The 24,508-nt window shown below is 45.3% G+C and overlaps 1 protein-coding gene across 2 annotated transcripts; it reads left to right on the forward strand.

The window, feature by feature from the left end:
- The first annotated feature begins 689 nt into the window (after window positions 1–689).
- On the forward strand, window positions 690–23,085 carry Pcmt (Protein-L-isoaspartate (D-aspartate) O-methyltransferase). Of its 2 annotated transcripts, none has more exons than XM_080269732.1 (8): window positions 690–800; window positions 3,289–3,434; window positions 4,715–4,851; window positions 9,528–9,632; window positions 10,261–10,381; window positions 10,866–11,029; window positions 11,584–11,678; window positions 22,651–23,085. In XM_080269732.1, exons 2-8 carry the CDS (start codon window positions 3,308–3,310, stop codon window positions 22,661–22,663), a joined length of 762 nt encoding a protein of 253 aa, XP_080125858.1. In that variant the 5' UTR covers window positions 690–800; window positions 3,289–3,307; the 3' UTR covers window positions 22,664–23,085. The 2 variants fall into 2 exon arrangements, with proteins under 2 accessions (XP_080125858.1, XP_080125857.1); XM_080269731.1 differs by having other exon boundaries at window positions 11,584–11,766; window positions 22,651–22,678.
- The last annotated feature ends 1,423 nt before the right edge of the window (window positions 23,086–24,508 follow it).

A 24,508-nucleotide genomic window follows, 5' to 3' on the forward strand; every position in this document is an offset into this window, starting at 1 on the left:
ATGACTGGTGGGCTAAGAGAGCCCTGGTCCCAGACCTGGGCTGTCTCATTTGGCTACTCTGACATTTGGCTTAAGAATGAAGAGAGAGAGAGGTATGGAAGAAGAGAGAGAGGGGTATGGAAGAAGAGAGAGAAGTATGGAAGAACAGAGAGGTACGGAAAAAGAGGGAGAGGTATGGGAAAAGGGAGTGGAGAAGTATATTGGAGAGAGAGAGAGGGGCAACAGGGCGTAGGAAGTGATGATGATAACGATTAAGGACACCGCTAACAGAAGATTGCTAGTTTGTCATGATTTACTTTTCCCTTCCTTTCTCTCATTTGTACCATAATTGGAAAAAAAAAAATTCCATTAATAAACTTTATATGTACGACCCCTGGTGAGCATATATTTTACTTTTCTCACTTTTACGGTCTCTTTTTATTTCCAAAAATTATATATACTTTATTCTGTAACTTTGATATCATTCTTATTGAACAAATACCATAATGGGTTACTTGGGAAAACGGCAAGACTATTTTCCATTAGTATGATGCTATTCCTTGATATACCCCCTTTATTCCTTTTCCTTTGCTTCCAGAATATTTATATATTTCCTTTTTTAACTTCACTTTAATTCCAGATGAACAAAATTTTTCCAATAATTTACTTGGGGAAGATTATAACTAGGACCCCTGGTGAGCCTTTAGTAAACAAGAGGAACGGGTGTGGTGAATTGAAGGATTTTTTGGCCTAATTCGCCATTATTCCTCAACCTACCCTTGGACCTGCACCCTGGCGGCTCTGGTGGATGAGGCTGACGGGTAGGGAGCCATTGCCACTTGTAAATTAACCTCTAGGTGTTGCAGAAAGACCCAATTGCCTTTTTTCAATATTGCAAACCTCACGTCTCTGCAATGGTGATTATATTTAGAATTATTGATCAACCAACCCTTGAACTTGAATCCAGGGAGGTTCAGGGGATAATTCTGAATATTCGGGAGCCATTGCCATCAGTAAATTAAGCTGTGGATATTGCAAAGAGATCCAGTTGCCTTTTTTCAATATTGCAAACCTCACGTCTCTGCATTTACAACGCTGGGTGGTAACCATATAACCAAACCATACGTGCTGCCTACGTGTCAACAAGTGGGTTGGTGGAGGGTTAGTGCCCCTCCCTGTAAAACAACTAACTCAAAGTCAAATGGCCACCCCTAACGGGATTATGGCGTCTGGCAATAGATAGATAGATAGACAAATGGCCACCCCTTATGGGATTATGGCGTCTGGCAATAGATAGATAGATAGACAAATGGCCACCCCTTACGGGATTATGGCATCTGGCAATAGATAGATAGATAGACAAATGGCCACCCCTTATGGGATTATGGCGTCTGGCAATAGATAGATAGATAGACAAATGGCCACCCCTTATAGGATTATGGTGTCTGGCAATAGATAGATAGATAGACAAATGGCCACCCCTTATGGGATTATGGCGTCTGGCAATAGATAGATAGATAGACAAATGGCCACCCCTTATGGGATTATGGCGTCTGGCAATAGATAGATAGATAGATAGACGTATCTGCATTGCCGATTATATTTAGAATTATTGATCAACCATCCCTTGAACTTATACCCAGTGAGCTCTAAAGAAGGATTATTTTATTAATAATAATTCTTTAGAGCTCACTGGGTATAAGTTCAAGGGATGGTTCATAATTTTGAATAATAGGGAGCCATTGGTGGTGAAGAAGCTGTAGGAATTAAATAAGACTGACAAGGAGTGTGTATGTGTGAGGTGGAGGGGGGAAGAGGGAAGGAGAGACTGACAAGGAGAGTGTATGTGAGTGAGGTGGAAAGGGGGAGGGGGAGGAGGAGGCTGAGATAGAGGGAGAGAGATGAGAGAGGGGGATGTGAACTGGGGCGTAGGAGGAGGGCAGTGAAATGGCAGGGGACAGGGCGACATGGAGGCGATTTGTTTGTAGCCACCCCTTACGGGATTAAGGCATCTGGCAATAGATAGATAGATAGATAGAATTTTTTTTTGGACAGTATCTGAAAAGTAGAGCATCATATTTGGTTTATAATGTCTGATTTTTTTGAATTATCAGCATTATGGAATCATTTTAAACAATTTTTGAAAAGCTCCAGGAGTCTACAATGTATATGGATTTTTCAGTTTCTGTGCAAAGGAATATACTATGCTATTTATTTTTTTGGTTTGGGCATGTGGAGAGGATGGAGGATGACATCTGGGTGTGGAGGGTGAGAGGTGTGAATGACTGAATAGGGAGGCTGCCAGAGATCAAGCAGCATGGAGGACGACAACTGGGTGTGGAGGGTGAGAGGTGTGAATGACTGGATAGGGAGGCTGCCAGAGATCAAGCAGCATGGAGGATGACAACTGGGTGTGGAGGGTGAGAGGTGTGAATGACTGAATAGGGAGGCTGCCAGAGATCAAGCAGCATGGAGGATGACAACTGGGTGTGGAGGGTGAGAGGTGTGAATGATTGAATAGGGAGGCTGCCAGAGATCAAGCAGCATGGAGGATGACAACTGGGTGTGGAGGGTGAGAGGTGTAGATGACTGAATAGGGAGGCTGCCAGAGATCAAGCAGCATGGAGGATGACAACTGGGTGTGGAGGGTGAGAGGTGTGAATGACTGAATAGGGAGGCTGCCAGAGATCAAGCAGCATGGAGGATGACAACTGGGTGTGGAGGGTGAGAGGTGTGAATGACTGAATAGGGAGGCTGCCAGAGATCAAGCAGCATGGAGGATGACAACTGGGTGTGGAGGGTGAGAGGTGTAAATGACTGAATAGGGAGGCTGCCAGAGATCAAGCAGCATGGAGGACGACAACTGGGTGTGGAGGGTGAGAGGTGTGAACGTCGAGGGTGGGGTTGTGAGAGGCAGACCAAAAAAGACCTGGGATGAGGTCATAGAGTGTGACCTCAGGGATAAGGCACTGAATAGGGAGGCTGCCAGAGATCAAGCAGTGTGACGGTCCTCATGGGGCAGCGTAGGATTGGATGATGGATGGATGCATTTCACTCTTGCAGTTTTTCGCGAAGTACATGAGTATGAAATTGTTAGTAGGGAGTAGAAATGTGCCATCCCTATACCCAGAAAGGAGGATGGTAAATTGCACTGTCGCCCCACGTATTTCACCCTTGCAGATTTTCGCGAAGTACGTCAGTGCTAGTAGGCAGTGTACGTGTCCTTCAGTTCCCCCCTTATCCACAGAAAGGAGGATGGCGAACTTCAGTATCCCTAATGTTATTCATCGACGTATTTCACTCTTGCAGATTTTCGCGAAGTACGTGAATGCTCGCCTCCAGGGCCCTACAACTGGTTTTAGTGGCTGGTGTGTGTTTTCGTCCGAGCTTTCGCCCCATCATGGCTTGGCGATCACACGGCCGCGATAATGCCGACATGGTCAGGCATCTGAAAGGTGAGACTAACTATCTATCTGTCTGTCTCTCTATCTATCAGACTGTCTATCCTTCCATCCATCTATCTCTGCATCTGTTTATCTATCTGCAGTGCATCCTCACACAGTGCGAGTGTATGTGCGGCAGAAACCCACACATTCTATGATTTTGGTGTGTGTTAAGCAAAGAGCGTATGGGCAGAATGGTGTGTGGTGGACAGGCCAGGCAGGGCGTGGTGTTGGTGCCCTGCCAGCCTGCCCTACCCTGCTGGTGCTTTGTCTGACAGTACTACCCTACCCTGCTGGTGCTTTGTCTGACAGTACTACCCTACCCTGCTGGTGCTTTGTCTGACAGTACTACCCTACCCTGCTGGTGCTTTGTCTGACAGTACTACCCTACCCTGCTGGTGCTTTGTCTGACAGTACTACCCTACCCTGCTGGTGCTTTGTCTGACAGTACTACCCTACCCTGCTGGTGCCCTGCCAGCCTACCCTACCCTGCTGGTGCTTTGTCTGACAGTACTACCCTACCCTGCTGGTGCTTTGTCTAACAGTACTTGTACCTGAACCAACAAACACAACACCAGGTACCTTTGTTTAAGTGACTTCTGGCCTTGTTAAGGAGGGAGGGGGATGGGTATCTGAGGCTCGGGGCATCTACTCTTGCCCCGTGGGGCGGGGCATCCTGTTGACACTCTCAGTGTCACTGCTGAGGTGTCCTGGAGGTGCCATAAAGCCTTCAAAGTGGACAGCTGAGACCCTGATGCACAGGTGGTACTGCTGTGATGCTGTAACGCACCACAGCATGTGAGGTACAACATGTGTTCTTGCGGCAATATGGAGGAGTGTCTTTACCCAGGAGTGTTGGTAGATGGCATGCAGATGGCTGGCCACCTGCCTGCCATTTTGAATCTGGCTGGTTGCCAGCCACCTGCCATCATGTGCCTGACTGGCGTTGTCCAGCCCAACACTGGTAGTACTGACAGGAAGGCCATGTGTGCCGTGGAAGCATACAGCCAATTTGCATGTTGGGAAGTTCGATTCACAGCTTTCGCATTCGATAAAAATAAGCATTTTCTGGACTGAGCCCACATTATAGGTGATTGGCAGTGTGTGAGTTTGCATTGTGTGGCAGTGCACTGTGTCTATCTGTCTATCTATTCTTCCATCCATCCATCTATTATGTCTATCAGTTTATTGCTCTCTGTATCTCACAAGGACACTAGTGATGATGATATTCTCTCTCCATCTCTCTCTCCTTCCCTCCTTTCCTCCCATAATCTCCCTCCATCTCTCCATAGCCAACCAGATTATTCGCTCCTCTGAAGTGGAGCGAGTCATGCTGCGTGTGGATCGAGGCAAATATTCCAAACACAATCCCTACATGGACTCGCCCCAGGGGATCGGCTATGGGGTTACCATCAGCGCCCCTCACATGGTTAGTAGTAGTCGTGGTAGTAGTAATAGTAATGGTAGGAATAATAATAGTAATAGTAGTTCAATAAGTGAAGGAGCGTTGTGGTGTGGATGTGGTAGGATGCGTTAAGAGAAACACACTGAGGTGGTTTGGCCATGTGGAGAGGATGGAGAGTGAGAGACTGACATGGAGAGTGTATGTGAGTGAGGTGGACGGGGGGAGAAGGAGGAGGAGGCCAAGGATGAGATGGAGGGATGGAGAGTGAGAGACTGACATGGAGAGTGTATGTGAGTGAGGTGGAAGGGGGGAGAGGGAGGGGGAGGCCAAGGATGAGATGGAGGGATGGAGTGGAGAGGTATATGAGAGAGGGGGGTGAGAGCTGGGAGCAGGGCAGTGAAATGGTGGAGGACAGGACGACATGGAGGCGATTTGTTTGTAGCCACCCCTTATGGGATTAAGGCTTCTGGCAATAGATAGATAGATAGTACAATAATCCCTCATTTATCGGGACATAATAGAGCCAAAGGCATGTCTGAGTAGTGGCAACATGCGGATAATGGTCACTATTCCCCTACCACACCCACACCCTACCTGTACCCACCTTCAACCTATACCTAACCTATTTGTACAGCACCTGTGATTACTTTGGCAGTGTTTTACCATCATTCAGGTATATTTAGACATCAAAACACACATAGCAATATCCAAAGTAATGCCAAACACCAAGGAAACCAGGCAGACAAACACTGAACACCAAAAAACACCCTACCTATACACCAAAAAACACCCTACCTCTACACCAAAAAACACCCTACCTATACACCAAAAAACACCCTACCTATACACCAAAAAACACCCTACTCTACACCAAAAAACACCCTACTCTACACCAAAAAACACCCTACCTGTACACCAAAAAACACCCTACCTATACACCAAAAAACACCCTACCTATACACCAAAAAACACCCTACCTGTACACCAGAAAACACCCTACCTATACACCAAAAAACACCCTACCTATACACCAAAAAACACCTTACCTATACACCAAAAAACACCCTACCTAAACACCAAAAAACACCCTACCTGTACACCAAAAAACACCCTACCTCTACACCAAAAAACACCCTACCTAAACACAAAAAAACGCCCTACCTATACACCAAAAAACACCCTACCTGTACACCAAAAAACACCCTACCTATACACCAAAAAACACCCTACCTAAACACTGCTATATGTACAGTAGCTACCCCTCCTAATCTTAGTAGTGTTTTCCAGTCATCCTGCCATATTGTGACATCAGAACATGCGTAGGATTATCCAAAATAATTTTCAACACCAAGAAAACCATACGCAAAAAACTCAAAACCAAAAAACACTCTACCTATATATGTGAAGGGAATGGAGGGTGAAAGACTGACTAAGAGGGTGTATGTAGGTGAGGTGGAGGGAGGGGTAGACTGAGGATGAGGTGGAGGGATGGAGTTGAGAGGTATATGAGGGAATGGAGAATGAAAGACTGACTAAGAGGGTGTATGTAGGTGAGGTGGAGGGAGGGAGAGGGAGGGGTAGACCGAGGATGAGGTGGAGGGATGGAGTTGAGAGGTATATGAGTGAATGGAGAATGAAAGACTGACTAAGAGGGTGTATGTAGGTGAGGTGGAGGGAGGGAGAGGGAGGGGTAGACCGAGGATGAGGTGGAGGGATGGAGTGGAGAGGTATATGAGGGAATGGAGAATGAAAGACTGACTAAGAGGGTGTATGTAGGTGAGGTGGAGGGAGGGAGAGGGAGGGGTAGACCGAGGATGAGGTGGAGGGATGGAGTTGAGAGGTATATGAGAGAATGGAGAATGAAAGACTGACTAAGAGGGTGTATGTAGGTGAGGTGGAGGGAGGGAGAGGGAGGGGTAGACTGAGGATGAGGTGGAGGGATGGAGTGGAGAGGTATATGAGGGAGGGGGGGGTGAGTTGGGGGGAGGGTAGTCAAATGGTGGGTGACAGAGCGACTTGGAGGCGTTTTGTCTGCGGCCACCCTTTGCGGGATTAGGGCATCTGGCTATAGATAGATAGATAGATAGATAGATGTACGTACCCCTCCTATTATTGGCAGTGTTTTCATGTCACTCTACCATCTTGTGACTTTGAAACTTATATAGGAATATCCTGAAGAAATTTAAACACCAAGGAAACTATGAAAGAAACCGAAACTTACCTGCTGCAGAACATTGGGTTGGGGGACTTACCACCCAGTGCACTGCTGCCAAGCTTCTTAACTCGCCACCTCCAGCAGGTGTAGAGTTGTCCCGTGTGGTGTGGTGGCAAACACGAGCCCCTGACAAAACTCCTTGTCATCCTTAACCTGCTGGAGGTGGGCGCTGATTGGTGACGTGTGGTGCAGTGATGGTGGCCCACCCACCTCAGGAGACCCCGAAGACAGCCACAAACTTACGTCCCAAGGAGACTCAACGGCTGTCGACGTGCTATGTTGTGGGTTTGATGGTGAAAGCGGGAAATGAGCTGTGGTGGTGGTGGTGAGAATGGGCTGGCACTCGTGGGGGTCACAGGCTTGAAGAACGAGTCTATCCTGGTCTGATGATAGGACCGACGATTCTGCCAGAGGATGACAGTGTCCCTGACTGCCCACAGCTCCATTGCCAGGCAGAGCGGCACCAACTCCTCGTCACAGTGTGGGTGCCGGGCATACTCCAGCACCCCTCCAGGTAGCCACGGAGGACACTGAGACGAGGGACTGAAGGAGTTGTGGACGGCTGCCAGTCAGGGTCCTTATACTCATCAATCTCGCTGTCCTCTTCCATGCCTGCAGAGGCAGCAGCGGCGATCTCCTCTTGGCTGTTCTAAGGCGGCAGTGGAAATCATCCGTGTCAAACCCCTCAGTCGTGCTCGGCTTTGATTCCCTGCGGGAGACAAAACCAACCATTTTCGAGGGTTTTGGTGGAGACTTTCTTCCATGCGTCTGCCCAGTTGAACACGGCAGACTTCAGGTTGTAACACCAAAGATTCTACAAGGTCTGCTCCCCACGTGTGTCCTCCACTGTGTCCTCGTCCTCCAGCACCGCCATCACCTCGTTCAGGAACCTCCGTCGGTACAGTCTCTTGGCAGCCACAATAACACCTGGTCCTTTGGTTGTTCAGAGCAGTGGTATTAGGTGGCAGAAACATGCACCTAATCCTTCCCGTCAAAAGCAACCGAATCCTTCTCAGATGGACGTGCAGGGGCATTGTCCAGGAGCAGGAGTGCCTTCACCTGGCCACGAGCGATACCAAAGACCTCCATTTGATATCAGATAACCTCCTTGATGAAATGTCTGCAGGACCAGTCTCTGAGGATCTTAGTGGTAAACCCGGCCTTCACTGAATGGTACCACACAACAGGCAGGCTGTCCATCGTCACATCAGTGTCGACCGGTTGATAATGGCGTGCTGGGGCTGGGCCATTACCTTCCTGTCGCCGCATCGTGTGCTTTTGACAAAGTCCTGTGCGTACTGCATAAGCTTGTCGCTTGACTTCTTGATATCGAACAGTGTTGAACGGGCTAGCTCACACTCATGAAGAATGTATCCTGTGGTCTAGCCTGCGTCAGCCTTGCCCAATATCTCATGCTTCTTCTCCAGATTCAGAACCTCGCTCTTCTGCTTCTCAGGTGGTGGTGGGGCCGTCACCACACACACGAGAATACAGCAGAGCACGGCCACAACCTGAAGAAGGTAGGGAACCACCACAAAAGCAACCACAGTCACAGCCATCGTTGCAAGCAGGTCACTCAGGTGAGACAAAGGTGGGAACTGAGGTGCTGGCTTGTGCTGGCTGGCAGGCAGTACAACACTGCCATACAACACTGTGCTTTCAAGCACAGAGGAAGCCATATGTGCCAAACTGACATCTGTCCATAAGGTTCACTTTCGTTTGCCCAGGCAAGGGTTAGTGTGTGATGGCAACAGCAGGTGGCCGGTACATCACCGCCGCAGGCAGTTTGACTACTGCAGCCTGCCAGGCGACACTGACCATTTGCTAGGGAAGCGGACAGGCGTGCGTGGTGGGGGGTGTCCACACTAATCCCTAAATCATTCGTTGTAGAGGTGGACAGGTGGTTTTACCGTGCATGTACTCGTGGCTTGCGGTCTGTTACAATCTCAGTGGCAGTTAGGAAAGATATAGTCCGGTGGCCATGTGATATTGGACATTGAGTTGGGATGTGTACGGATGTTTTGATGCTGCGTGTGGGTTACAGTTGTATTGCTTGGATGCTGAAGGTTCATTGGGAGTGACAGGACCAGGGTGCAACACTGACCATTCACGGCAGGGTCAGACGGACATTTTTTTTGTGGGTTAGAGACTTCTTCCCGCTCACGGCCCCAGCCCAGCAGCCACGATACCCAGTGTTCGGACATGCCGGCTGGCCAGTCTGATTTCTTGGGCACTTTTAAGTCTGGATAATAGCCAGTAAATTTGGATAATGGTTTAATAGAGCCGAGGCCCATCGTCCGGATAATGAACATCTGGATAAATGAGGGACTACCGTACTGTAGTTCTAGTAGGATGAGCAGTAGTAGTTGTGGTAGTAGAAGTAATAGTAGTAGTAGTAGTAGTAGTTGTAGCAATAACAGTAATAATAATAATAATAGTAATAATAATGGTAAGAATAATAATACTGATGCTGTACCCCCCTCAGCACGCCCACGCACTGGAACTTCTCAGCAACCATCTGAAAGCCGGTAACAGGGCCATGGATGTCGGATCCGGCAGTGGCTATCTCACCGCCTGTATGGGCCACATGGTGAGGCCTTAACACAGTCTCTTAATTGATTTATTCTGTTTCTGTGTCCCCTAAATCATTCCAATATTGCCTGTGGTGAATTATTTTGCCTCTTCTGTGTTATATAAATCCTTCCACCAAAGCTCCCCAACACCTTTTCCTAAGTGATTTGTTTCACTTACTGTCCATTGTTCCTTTCAGTATCACCAAAGCTCCTTAATACATTCTCGTAAGTGATTTATTTTGCGTATTACACCTTACTGTCCTCTTCTGTGTTATATAAATCATTCTAGTATCACCAAAGCTCCCTAACACCATTTACTAAGTGATTTATTTTATTACACCTTACTGTCCTCTTCTGTGTTACATAAATCCTTCCAGTATCACCAAAGCTCCCTAATGCCTTTTACTGAGTGATTTATTTTCTATATTACACCTTACACTCCTCTTCTGTGTTATATAAATCATTCCAGTATCACCAATTCTCCCTAATACATTTTCCTAAGTGATTTATTTTCTTTATTACACCTGACTGTCGTATTCTGTGTTACATAAAGCCTTCCAATATCACCATCCCTTCATCTCATCCTTGGTTCTCCCCTCCACCTCACCCACAGACGCTCTCCTAGTCAGTCTCTCGTACTTGCAGGTCGGAGAAACAGGCAAGGCCGTTGGAATTGACCACATCAGCGAATTGATCAAATTCTCGCAGGAAAATATCGAGAGAGACAGCCCTGAACTGCTGGCCTCAGGGGCTGTTAAACTCGTGGGTGAGCTGCCTTTAATTTTAGAGAGAGAGAGAGAGAGAGAGAGAGAGAGAGAGGGGGGAGAGGCTGGAGAAAAAGGAGGGAGAGAGAGAGAGACAGACAGACAGACTGATAGATAGACAGACAGACAGACAGAGGGTGGAGAGAGAGGCTGATGAAGAAGGTGGGAGAGAGAGAGAGTAAAAAGGAGAGAAAATGGAGTGGCACTGGTGAGAGAGAGGGGGGGGATGGAGAGAGAGAGAGAGGGGGGGGAAAGAGAGAGAGAGAGAGAGACAAGAAATGGAAAGGAGAATATCGTAGTGGACTGGTGAGAGAGAGAGGGGGGGGATGGAGAGCAAATGAGAGAGAGAGAGAGAGAGAGGGGGGTGGTCATGTGTTGTATGGGGTGTATGTATGTATGTATGTATGTAGGTAGGTATGTGTGTATATATGTATGTAAGTGTGTATGTATGTATGTCCAGGGAAGTAAACATTTTTTCGTTTACAGTTGGCGATGGTCGATTGGGGCATTCCGAGGAAGCCCCATACAACGCCATACACGTTGGAGCTGCGGCCCCTACGCTGCCCCAGGCCCTAGTGGACCAGCTGGCTCCAGGCGGCCGGCTTATCATCCCCATCGGACCAGAGGGAGCCAACCAGAATCTCGAGCAGGTGGGTAGGTAGACTGACACGATGGAGGAAGGGTCGGTGAAGTGGCAAGTGTTGAAGATAGACAGATAGATAGATAGATAAATAGATAGATGGGTGGATGGACAGATAGATAGATAGATAGATTAAGTAGGTACATAGGTAGACAGATAGAGAGAGAGACTGCAATTTCTGATTCTTTGCAGATTGACAAGATGGAGGATGGGTTGGTGAAGTGGCAAGTGTTGAAGATAGACAGATAGATAGATAAATAGATAGATGGATGGATGGAGTGATAGATAGATAGAGAGATAGATAGATAAAGTAGGTACACAGACAGACAGGTAGATAGATAGATAGATAGATATGATAGACTGATATTTCCATTCTTTCTCAGATTGACAAAATGGAGGAAGGATCGGTGAAGTGACAAGTCTTGAAGATAGACAGATAGATAGATAGATAGATAGATGGATGGATGGAGTGATAGATAGATAGAGATAGATAGATAAAGTAGGTACACAGACAGACAGGTAGATAGATAGAGATTTAGACTGATATTTCCATTTCTTTCTCAGATTGACAAGATGGAGGATGGGTCGGTGAAGCGACAGGTGTTGATGGGCGTTATTTATGTCCCGTTAACGGATAAAGATTACCAGTGGCCCGGAAGGTTAGTGAGGAGATGGATGGAGAGAAAGAGGAGGCAGAGGAAAGAAGGGGAGGAGGAGGGAGAGAAGAGAGAGGAGGAGTAGGAGGAGGTATGTGAAATGGAGAGAAAAATGATTAATAGAACGTATGGCTTACACTAGAGAGAGAGAGAGAGAGTGGTGTGGGGTGGAGATGGATGGAGAGAAAGAGGAGGCAGAGGAAAGAAGGGGAGGAGGAGGGAGAGAAGAGGGAGGAGGAGTAGGAGGAGGTATGTGAGTGAGGAGGAGAGAAAGGATGTTGAGAAAAAAGAATGTGGATTAGACAGTTTGATTGAGATGATTTGACTCACACTGGAGAGAGAAAGAGAGAGAGAGAGGGAGGGAGGGAGGGAGGGGTATGGTGATGGATGGAAAGGAAGAGATGGAGGAAGGAAGGGGAGGAGGAGGGAGAGAATAGGGAGGAGGAGTAGGAGGAGGTATGTGAGAGTTGAGAAAGTGACATAAGCAAGTGTGTTTGACTGATGAGAGGGAGAGAGAGAGATTGGAGGAAAGGAGGGGAGTGATGGATGGAGTGGAGGAAGCAGAGGAAAGAAGGGGAGGAGGGAGAGAAGAGAGAAGGAGGAGGAGGAGGTATGTGAGAGAGAGGGAGAGAAAAAAGATTGTGATGTAGAAAGTATGATAGGGTATGATTCACACTGGGGAGAGAGAGAGAGAGAGGAGGAGGAAGGTGAGGAATGGAGAGAAAGACTGGAGGAAAGAGCAAGACAGTGGAGAGAAGGAGAGAGAGGAAAGGAAAATAATAATAATAATAATTAATACAACTCCTATTCTCATCACTCAAGGAAGCTCCCTAACACCTGATCCTTAGTGATTTATTTTAGGCTATAGCTAGAATATCTTTTTCAGTGCCAACTATGGTTATACTGGAAGGATATATGTGAAGGTCAGTGTGTATTGGTGCTAAGGTGGTGATAGGCGAAGTACATGTAATGCTTGTAATATATGTACTCATCCTGATATCCTTCCCTGTACTGCCTCCCTGTTGTACTATAAGGTAAGCACAGTACAGTACAGTACTTTGTAATGATCGTAGTACCGTAGCACCTTCCACTAACTAATTCGTTTTTATCTTAGGACATTTCAGTAGTTAACTCGTTTTAATCTCTTGGTATAATACATTTCCCAACATTCCATTGAAATTATATTGATTGTATGAGAGAGAGAGAAACACGGCCTAAAATTGTCATCTCATTATCTACTCACTTGATGCTGCCTACTTCTTCTTTCCTTAACTCTACACTGAGTGACAAGCCTACTACTACTAATTCTACTACTGCTACTACTACTGCTACTCTGGAATGCATATAGAGATTACTGAGTTAGGAATGCTAAAGAGGTGTGTGGTGTGGCATGAGGAGGGTAAGAGAGCGGTGGAGGAAAAGAGGAAGAAGTGGCTAGAGTGGTTACAGGACAGGGGTTCAGTTGAAATAAGAACTGGAATATATTGAGAGCAAGAAACAGGTAAAGAGACCAGTGAAGAGGAAAAAGGAGGAGGTAAAGGATGACCTGGGAAGAAAAGTGATTGCGAACTACTCTGACAATAGGTTGACAAATGAAGAAGTGAAGGAACGCTGTGGTGTGGATGTGGATGTGGTTGAGAAGATTAGGAGAAATACACTGAGGGGGTTTGGCCATGTGGAGAGAATGGAGAATGAACGACTGACTAAGAGGGTGTATGTAGGTGAGGTGGAGGGAGGGGTAGACCGAGGATGAGGTGGAGGGATGGAGGTGAGAGGTATATGAGGGAATGGAGAATGAACGACTGACTAAGAGGGTGTATGTAGGTGAGGTGGAGGGAGGGGTAGACTGAGGATGAGGTGGAGGGATGGAGTTGAGAGGTATATGAGGGAATGGAGAATGAAAGACTGACTAAGAGGGTGTATGTAGGTGAGGTGGAGGGAGGGAGAGGGAGGGGTAGACCGAGGATGAGGTGGAGGGATGGAGTGGAGAGGTATATGAGAGAATGGAGAATGAAAGACTGACTAAGAGGGTGTATGTAGGTGAGGTGGAGGGAGGGGTAGACTGAGGATGAGGTGGAGGGATGGAGTTGAGAGGTATATGAGGGAGGGGGGGGTGAGTTGGGGGGAGGGTAGTCAAATGGTGGGTGACAGAGCGACTTGGAGGCGTTTTGTCTGCGGCCACCCTTTGCGGGATTAGGGCATCGAGCTATAGATAGATAGATTCTGGAAAGAGGTGCGGAAATGTAGAAGTGACAGTGGAAAGACATGGGTTGGTGTGAAGGATGTTACTGGTAGATTATTAACCCATAGGATGAAGTAAGGACCAGATGGAAAGAATATTTTGAGAGCCCGATGAATGGGAATAGAGAGAGCAGAGCGGCTGTAAACATGATTGGTTTTGGGGGTGTGCAGAGAAGGAATGCAGTGCCAGGAGACATGACACTCGCACAGGAATAGAGAGAGCAGAGTGGCTGTAAACATGATTGGTTTTGGGGGTGTGCAGAGAAGGAATGCAGTGCCAGGAGACGTGACACTCGCACAGGTGAAGAGTGCTGTGAAGGGGCTGAGAATTGGGAAAGCAGCTGGGGTTGATGAGGTGTATGCAGAGATGCTTAAGTGTAGTGGAGAGAGTGGAATGAAGTGCTTGTTGGAGATATGTAAGAAGGCATGGATGAGTGAAACTGTGCCTGCAGAGTGGAAAAAGGCTGTGACTGTACCCCTGTACAAAAATAAAGGTGAGCAAAGTGAGTGCAAGAATTATCGTGGCATAAGTTTATTGAGTGTGGTAGAAAAGGTATATGGAAGAATTATTATAGAGAAAGTAAGAGAGATATCAGAAGTCCTAGTGAGTGATGAACAGGGTGGCTTTAGGAGTGGCAGAGGATGTGTGGATCAAGTATTTGCAGTGAGACAGATAGCAGAGAAGGCTTGTGAGAAGGACCATAAGGTGTTTATGGCATTCATGGATCTGGAAAAAGCATATGACAAAGTGGACAGAGAAGGATTGTGGAAAGTTTTGCACATGTACGGTGTAGATGGTAAGCTGCTGGGTGCTGTCAAGAGTTTTTATGATGGTAGTGAAGCATGTGTAAGGGTTAATGGGCATGTACGGTGTAGATGGTAAGCTGCTAGGTGCTGTCAAGAGTTTTTATGATGGTAGTGAAGCATGTGTAAGGGTTAATGGGCATGTACGGTGTAGATGGTAATCTGCTAGGTGCCGTCAAGAGTTTTTATGATGGTAGTGAAGCATGTGTAAGGGTTAATGGGCATGTACGGTGTAGATGGTAAGCTGCTGGGTGCTGTCAAGAGTTTTTATGATGGTAGTGAAGCATGTGTAAGGGTTAATGGGCATGTATGGTGTAGATGGTAAGCTGCTGGGTGCTGTCAAGAGTTTTTATGATGGTAGTGAAGCATGTGTAAGGGTTAATGGGCATCTAAGTGAATGGTTCACGATCGGTGTGGGCGTGCAACAAGGTTGTGTGATGTCCCCATGGTTGTTCAATATATATATGGATGGGGTGATGAGAGAAGTAAAAACATGAGTAATGGAGAGAGGGATGGCGTTGGTAATGAATGGTGATGGATGGAATATCTCAAATTTGTTGTATGCTGATGATGCAGTACTGCTTGCAAGTACCAGACAAGAACTTGGTAGGCTAGTGCAGAGTTTTGCTGATGTCTGTGAGCGTCGTGCCTTGAGAGTAAATGTAGAAAAGAGTAAAGTGATGGTTACTGAGAGAGAAGGTGACTCCCAGTGTGATGTTACAGTGATTGGAGAGAGACTGGAATTGGTGAGAGAGTTCAAATACCTGGGTACAGTGATAGAAAAGAGAGGAAAATGTGCAAAAGAAGTGGAAAGCAGAGTGACACAAGGAAGGAAAGTAGCTGGTGCAATGAAGGCCTTGATAAGAAACAGAGGCTTGAGTGTTGCAGCTGCACGAGGCTTACATGAAGGAGTGTTAGTGCCAACTTTAACATATGGATGTGAGACTATGGTGTGGCATGAAAATGAAAAGTCAAGAGTGAGAGCAGTGGAGATGGGACTGCTGAGGAATGTATGTGGAGTACAGAGGGTGGATAGGATATATGAGGAATGTATGTGGAGTACAGAGAGTGGATAGGATATATGAGGAATGTATGTGGAGTACAGAGGGTGGATAGGATATATGAGGAATGTATGTGGAGTACAGAGGGTGGATAGGATGTGAAATAATGTGATTCATGAAAGATGTGGAGTGAGGAAGTCTGTGGACACCAGAATCAAAGAGAGTGTACTGAGATGGTATGGTCATGTGGAGAGAATGGATAACAACAGAGTGGTGAAAAAGGTATATCTGAGCGAATTTGAAGGAGGGAGGAGGTGAGGTAGGCCAAGGAGAAGGTGGAGGGATATGGTGGATGAGTGTGTGAGGAAGAGAGGTTTGGAAGTCGGTGAGGCTAGGGAACTGACAAGAGATCGAGCTGGCTGGATGAATGCTGTGAGAAGTGCATGATCAGGGATTTGGCACCCCTTTTTAACGCGGCAGCGTCTGGATTGACTCTATCGGATACGTTTATGTGAAGCTACAGAACGTGGTGAATGTTTTTGGTGTATCAGATACAGCCAGGATTCCGGGGGCTTGAATGATGAGTGAATGGAAGCGTGGCCCATTGACTCTATCGGATACGTTTATGTGAAGCTACAGAACGTGGTGAATGTTTTTGGCGTATCAGATAGAGCCAGGATTCCAGGGGCTTGAATGATGAGTGAATGGAAGTGTGGCCCATTGGATTGGGCAAACTTGGGCTGTCTGGATGTTGCTACTCCTCACCCTGCCCTAGGGTGGGAAAGGAGGTCCCGATGATGATGATGATGGTGGTGATAACTACTATTGCTACTACTACTACTACTACTACTACTACTACTACTACTACTACTACTACTACTACTACTGCTACTACTACTACTACTACTACTACTACTATTCTTTCCAGGCAGAGCTAGAAAGGCCGAATATTTCATCATGTGTGGTGTAGTAGTGATCATCATCATCATCATCTTTATCCAGACCTCCCTTGACATCTAAGGATCGGGTGAGGTAGGGAAACGCACACACACACACACACACACACACACACACACACACACACACACACACACACACACACACACACACATCTATCCATCCTTACATACATAGACTTACACACACACACACACACACACACACATCTATCCATCCTTACATACATAGACTTACACACACACACACACACACATCTGTCCATCCTTACATACATAGACTTACACACACACACACACACACACACACACACACACACACGTAGCTCAGTGGCAGAAAAAGACAATGTAATATTATGGTTTTCTGTCCCTAGCACTTCTTTGTGACTAGCAAAGGTGGCAGTTTTCATCCTTGCATGAGAAATAGTTTAATATATGTGCGTATTGGGGGAACACACATTACACATGCGTACATGTGAATGCCACATTACATGGGTGTACATGTGTATGCTGGATTACATGTGCGTACATATGTGTGTGTGTGTAATGTGTATGCCTCCAACATATGTGTGTGTGTGTGTGTGTGTGTGAGATCATATAAGTTTGATTCCCACATGTGCGCGTTTGTGTAATGTGTATTTCACCAACACACACACACACACACACACACACACACACACACACACACACACACACACACACTATAAATAACATGTTAATTATTTATAGGTGGAAGTACTGAGCTGCCTAGGCTGTGGTGAGGCAGGCCGCTCCACCTCGGGTAAGGCAGCTCCCTAACGCCTTTTCCTAGGTGATTTAGTCTGTGTGTTGCACCTTACTCTGATATATCACCTCACATGCACAGTGCACAAAAGGATCTAAAAATAAATAGCTAAGGTACAGGCGCTAGGGATTCTCCTCACCCAGCCTCTTGCCTGTATCCTTAACACCTCCCACATAGTGATTTAGTCTGCCTGTTGCACCTTACTCTGTTATATCACCTCACATACACAGTGCACAAAAGAGCAAAAAATAAGTAGCTAAGGTACAGACGCTAGGGAAACTCGTTACCCAACCTCTCCCCTGTATTCTCCTTAACACCTCTTTCATAGTGATTTAGTCTGCTTATTGCACCTTACTTTGTTAACCTCTCTCTGCCAGAGCCGTTTCTAAGCAACCTAGGATTTAAATAATCATAAGAATTCAAAATACTTTATAGAATGTCTTCCTTAATGCAGTTTGCCGTAACGTGATAATGCTTTGACACGGCATGATTTTGGGGAAGAAGTAAACATTGTAATGCAGCCACTGTTAGCATAACGCGGTGCAGTAAAACCTCGAGATAACGGACTTCAATAGACTGGAATTTGCTTTTATTGGACTCGAGGAGCTACCTGACTAAATTCCTATCTATCGGAAAAAGTGTGATAGAGCCAGTGCGGACTGCCTGGCCACTTCAGCTGTGTTCACCACAATAAGGTAAATAACAGACATGTTTATCAGTGTACAGTACAGTATTATTATATATATATTATACCATCTGATTAATGTAGTGAAGTTATAACACAGTACAGTAGCACAAAGGTGGTCAAAACAGTTTATAAACCGTTGATGCAATCTGGACTAATGTCAGATATATCGGAAAAAGTCCAGGTTAGCAGGGGGAAGTCTGGATGTCGCTTTTATCGGAATTTTCCTTCTTCGGAATGGCTAGCGCCCCAATTACTCCGTTATAGCGAGGTCTTACTGTATTGAGAGAGGCAGGAGATATTTCATTCATTTTTTCATTCATTGCCAGATGCCATGTATCCCAGACGGGGTGGCCAAGGGCTTAGAGGTAATTGTTTTACAGGGAGGGGCACTAATCCTCCACCGCAGGAGATGTTGAGGGAGATTTATACCAGGGGGGAATGCGTCACTTAGTGTGGGACCTGCATTGTCAGTGTTGCGCCACCCCAGTTGTAGGACACGTTGGGGACATCACCAGGGCACTTATGCAACAGGTCAACTCTGGAACTGTCTCCCTCTGTCTGTATTTCCTACTTCCTATGACCTCCAGTCTTTCAAACGCAGTGTGTCCAGGCATCTCGAAATGAACAGATCTTGAATTTGGCTCTCTTTTGTATTGTTTTTGTTTTTTCTTGGAATGGTTTGCTGGTTCCTGGCCTTTGGTTCCTATCTGTCTATCTATCTATCTGTCTATCTATTATCTATCTATCTACCCATCTATCACCAGACTCCGTAATCCTGTAAACTATCTCGGCTGTAAACAAAGTAGAAAATCGGACAGCGCTGGGGAGGTCAGAGTTGCTGGCAGAGAGAGGGTTAAACCATATATCACCTCACATACATAGTACACAAAAGGTTCTAAAATAAATAGCTAAGGAACAGGTGTTAGGGAGCCTCCTGATCCAACCCTTGGCCTGTATTGTCTCTTAACACCTGTTCCTTATTGAATTAGTCAGCTTATTGCACCTCAGCCTGTTATGTAAAGCCTTATAAAAGCAATAGGAATGACACCCACATACCACCTACAAATACACTCTCACCAGTGCGACTCGTACACACAAATACACACACTCTCACCAGTGACTCGTACACACAAATACACACACTCTCACCAGTGACTCGTACACACAAATACACACTCTCTCACCAATGTGACTCGTACACACAAATACACACTCTCTCACCAGTGTGACTCGTACACACAAATACACACTCTCTCACCAGTGCTCCCTTAACATCCACAGGGGTAACAGAGACGCCTGCCTATGTTAAAAATCCGTGGATATCTGCTGCCCTCCCCCGCCCCCCCTTTAAAAACACCCCTGGACCCCCCTTAACCCTTCAGCTGCAGCGGCTGTGATGACAACGTACTGACTGCTCAGTGTGGAGAAGTAGGACAAAAATGGTGTGTTTTCAGCTTGTGTTTTAAACCCACTTATCGTTAATCTTGAGAGCTATCATTTTGGTCAGACAAACGTCAATCCTTCTACTGTCATTTGCAACCAACTGCATGTCCGTAGGCAGTCCAGGCACAGAGAACTATTTGAGGGAATACAAGGTGTGTTTTGCCTGTCTGATGCAGGAAATAGCCCAGGGAGCTGGACATTTCCACCAAACCACAATACAGTATTTTTCCATACAGAGTAGTTTTACAGCCACGTTACCTCATCACAGTAATTGCAATAATAATTAAAATAAAACACTTGCAGCCAGTCCCCTATGATTTTCTTACGATATTCCAGTATCTATGATTTTCTTACAATATTCCAGTATCTATGATTTTCTTACAATATTCCAGTATCTATGATTTTCTTACGATATTCCAGTATCTATGATTTTCTTACGATATTCCAGTATCTATGATTTTCTTACGATATTCCAGTATCTATGATTTTGTTATAATATTCCAGTATCTATGATTTTCTTACGATATTCCAGTATCTATGATTTTGTTATAATATTCCAGTATCTATGATTTTCTTACGATATTCCAGTATCTATGATTTTGTTATAATATTCCAGTATCTATGATTTTGTTATAATATTCCAGTATCTATGATTTACAATATTCCAGTGTTTACATTGGACTTTAGCGAAACAGTAACTGTGAGGGAAATCATTACAAACTTTATCAGACTTCATGAATGACTTATTACCGGTTACTATTATGAAGCGTATTGATGTAATGTCACAAGTCATTTCATAGCATTACTGCTCAGTTTGCAACTACAAAAATGTTCACTAGCCAATGTGCTGATCATCATGACTTCTCTGATTATCGTAAAAGTATCACTAAATCACTTGTATTTTATCACAGTAATTCACAATATAATATAAAATAACAGTTTCAGCCACTCTTGTATGGGTGTGTATTGCATTGTATTATTTACGAGAGAGGGGGAGGGCAGCAAACCAGTTTAGACAAGCTCATCGAGGGTACATGGAAGAAAAGAAATACTGCCAGCCGTCCTAAGGTTTCCCCTGATGAACTAATGGCATACATAAATGACTTGACCAAAAGGAAGAGTGTTATAGTTGAGTCACTGGACAATGCCATCACTAAAACAGCCATGAACTGTGCCTGGGATGATGTTACACCTGCAGTGAACAGTGTCAGCAGAGTTCAGCGAGGTAAAATGCTTTAGTGAATCCAGCCCCAGTACTGTATCCACCTGTGAATATTTCAAACCGTGTATCCACCTGCGGATATTTCAAACTGTGTATATCCACCTGCGGATATTTAAAACCGTGTATGTTAAAAACGCGGATGTTAAGGGATGACTGTATATGTTCAGTGATGAATTATGCAAGCCCTGCCTGGGCTTCTAACCCCACCAAAACACACTACAACACTCTACGGACCATACAGAACAAGGCCCTAAAAATAATCACAGGCTGCACAGCTACTACACCCACAGACCACCTACACCAAGAAACCAAAGTCCTCATAGTCAAGGATCACCTAGACATGAGAGGCACAAAAAATCTTGCCGCAGCCTCCACAAACCCACACCATCACTACAGTACATGGCAGCACATGCACCCACACCAAGGAACATCAAAACAACAACATCCACTACAGTACATGGCAGCACATCCACACACACCAAGGAACATCAAAACAACACCATCCACTACAGTACATGGCAGCACATCCACCCACACCAAGGAACATCATAACAACACCCAGCACACGATACCATACACAAATACTGTCATCTCTCCCCCCTCGCCCACCTCAGACCAGCTTCCAGAAGCATATCCACACTCAGATCACTCGCCGCTCCATTCAGTCACTTAAAGACAACACACAGCTGCATGCACGGCCTCCTGACATCCACCCTTCTGAATCCTATCTCCCTCGTAAGGATAGGGTCCACCTGGCCAGGCTGAGATGTGGGCACCATCCAGCCCTCTTGAGTTACGTAAGGGCGTATATCACTACATACTTAACATACAAAAGGATGTAAAAATAAACCACTTAGGAACAGGTGTTAGGGAGCTTTGTTACCTAACGTCTGGCTTGTATTCTCCCTAATGCTTGTTCTTTAGTGATTTGTTTTGCCTGTTATACCCAACTGTCCACTTCTGTGTTATATAAATCCTTCCAATCTCACCATACTCTGCATAAATAACATACAAAAGGGTATTAACCAGCCATATCCAAGAATAAATCACTAAGGAAGAGGTGTTAGGGAGCTTTGGCAGTATTGGAAGGATTTGTATAACGGGGAAGAGGACAGTAAGGTGTAATAAGCAAAATAAACCACTGAGGAAAAGATGTTAGGGAGCTTTGACAAGATTGGATGGATTTACATGACACAGATGAGGACAGTAAGGTGTAATAAGCAAAATAAATCAGTTAGGAAAAGGTGTTAGGGAGCTTTGATGATACTGGAAGGATTTATAGAACACATAAGAGGACACTAAGGTGTAATAAGCAAAATAAATCACTTAGGAAAATGTGTTAGGGAGCTTTGGTGATATTGGATGGATTTATGTAACACACAAGAGGACAGTAAGGTGTAATAAGCAAAATAAATCACTTAGGAAAATGTGTTAGGGGGCTTTGGTGATATTGGAAGGATTTACGTGACGCAGAAGAGGACAGTAAGGTGTAAAAAAGTAAATAAATCACTTAGGAAAAGGTGTTAGGGAGCTTTGATGATACTGGAAGGATTTATATAACACATAAGAGGACAGTAAGGTGTAATAACCAAAATAAATCACTTAGGAAAAGGTGTTAGGGAGCATTGATGATATTGGAAGAATTTATATAACACAGAAGAGGACAGTAAGGTGTAATAACCAAAATAAATCACTTAGGAAAAGGTGTTAGGGAACTTTAGTGATAGTGGTAGGATTTATGTGATACAGAAGAGGACAGTAAGGTGTAATAACCAGAATAAATCACTTAGGAAAAGGTGTTAGGGAGGGAATACCGTTTTCTATCTCATTCCACAGACGAGAGCTGTAAGGTGCATCGGGTTGAAGATTGATCCCTTAGCAGGTGCTGTGCGGTGGTTTAGTCTACATCCATACCACCACCGCAACCACCACCACCGCCGCAACCACCACATTCGCCGCCTAGTGATTGCTTCCCTACCACAAGCCTGCTACCACCCGTCAGCGCACCCCTCCACCACAACTACCACCACTGCTACCACAACCGCATAGTCTGTTATTTACCCTACTCGATTACCACAACTACCACAGAAGCTACCACCACACTACCACTACCACAATCACCACAAAATCTACTACTACCACTACTACTACTACCACTACTACTACTACTGCTACTACTACTACTACTACTACTACTACTACTACTACTACTATTGCTGCTACTACTACTACCACCACCATTACTACTATTACTACTACCACCACAACCACAATTACCACAACTACCACCATTATGAGAATTTACAATATTTGATAATCGGAAAATAAATTCAACACAGACCTATGTTAAGGGATATTTATATGTATTTTTCATGCCTGGAAAAAAAAAAAAAAATAATATGGATTTTTTTCGGAAAGTAATATTAGGTGAGCGAGAAGTGTGAGAAAGTGGGCGAGAAGTGTGAGAAAGTGGGCGAGAATTTTGAGAAAGTGGGCGAGAATTTTGAGAAAGTGGGCGAGAATTGTGAGAAAGTGGGCGAGAATTTTGAGAAAGTGGGCGAGAATTTTGAGAAAGTGGGCGAGAATTTTGAGAAAGTGGGCAAGAATTGTGGGAAAGTGGGCGAGAATTTTGAGAAAGTGGGCGAGAATTGTGAAAAAGTGGGCGAGAATTTTGAGAAAGTGGGCGAGAATTTTGAGAAAGTGGGCAAGAACTGTGAGAGTGTGGGCGAGAATTTTGAGAAAGTGAGCGAGAATTGTGAGAAACTGGGATTTTTGGCCATAAGAAATTAATGGGGGGTTTCAGAGTGCTGTGTCTGGTGTTCATAATTCTTCAGACAGACTGGGTGAAGTACGGAGGAGAGAGTTCGTCATACGGTAACTCCTCGTTTTTCGCTGCTTGGATGTTCCGCCAAAACCGCGCGAAATGTGAAACGTTGAAGTGTGACGTTAAGAATCTATCTATATCTATCTATCTATTGCCAGACGCCATAATCCCATAAGGGGTGGCCATTTGTCTATCTATCTATCTATTGCCAGACGCCATAATCCCGTAAGGGGTGGCCATTTGACTCTGAGTTAGTTGTTTTACAGGGAGGGGCACTAACCCTCCACCAACCCACTTGTTGACACGTAGGCAGCACGTATGGTTTGGTTATATGGTTACCACCCAGCGTTGTAAATGGTTTGTTTTACAGGGAGGGGCACTAACCCTCCACCAACCCACTTGTTGACACGTAGGCAGCACGTATGGTTTGGTTATATGGTTACCACCCAGCGTTGTAAATGGTTTCTTGGCTTACAGGAAACCATTTGGCTTGTCACTCAATGTAAAGCCACCTGTAAAGGAAAGAAAAGCAATAAGAAGTGACAGGAAAGATGGGAGAAATAGGAAGAGAGGAGGACAGGCACAGAAAAAGAATGATAAAGGCTAAGGAAGAAGTAGGCAGCACTACATCAAGTGAGTGGATGATGGAAATAGGAAGAGAGGAGGACAGGCACAGAAAAAGAATGATAAAGGCTAAGGAAGAAGTAGGCAGCACTACATCAAGTGAGTGGATGATGGAAATAGGAAGAGAGGAGGGCAGGCACAGAAAAAGAATGATAAAGGCTAAGGAAGAAGTAGGCAGCACTACACCAAGTGAGTGGATGATGGAAATAGGAAGAGAGGAGGACAGGCACAGAAAAAGAATGATAA

Source organism: Coenobita brevimanus, chromosome 36 (genome assembly GCF_032717465.1).
Source record: "Coenobita brevimanus isolate Jiangsu-jjx chromosome 36, ASM3271746v2, whole genome shotgun sequence".
Lineage (NCBI taxonomy): Eukaryota > Metazoa > Arthropoda > Malacostraca > Decapoda > Coenobitidae > Coenobita > Coenobita brevimanus.

What these genes read in the sequence shown, in the direction of transcription:
- Pcmt (XM_080269731.1), top strand. Translation starts at nt 3,308, where the DNA reads ATGCTCGCCTCCAGGGCCCTACAACTGGTTTTAGTGGCTGGTGTGTGT. An exon ending in CCGCCTGTATGGGCCACATG is followed by an intron (nt 9,633 to 10,260) that starts GTGAGGCCTTAA and finishes TCGTACTTGCAG; the next exon opens with GTCGGAGAAACAGGCAAGGC. An exon ending in CCAACCAGAATCTCGAGCAG is followed by an intron (nt 11,030 to 11,583) that starts GTGGGTAGGTAG and finishes TTTCTTTCTCAG; the next exon opens with ATTGACAAGATGGAGGATGG.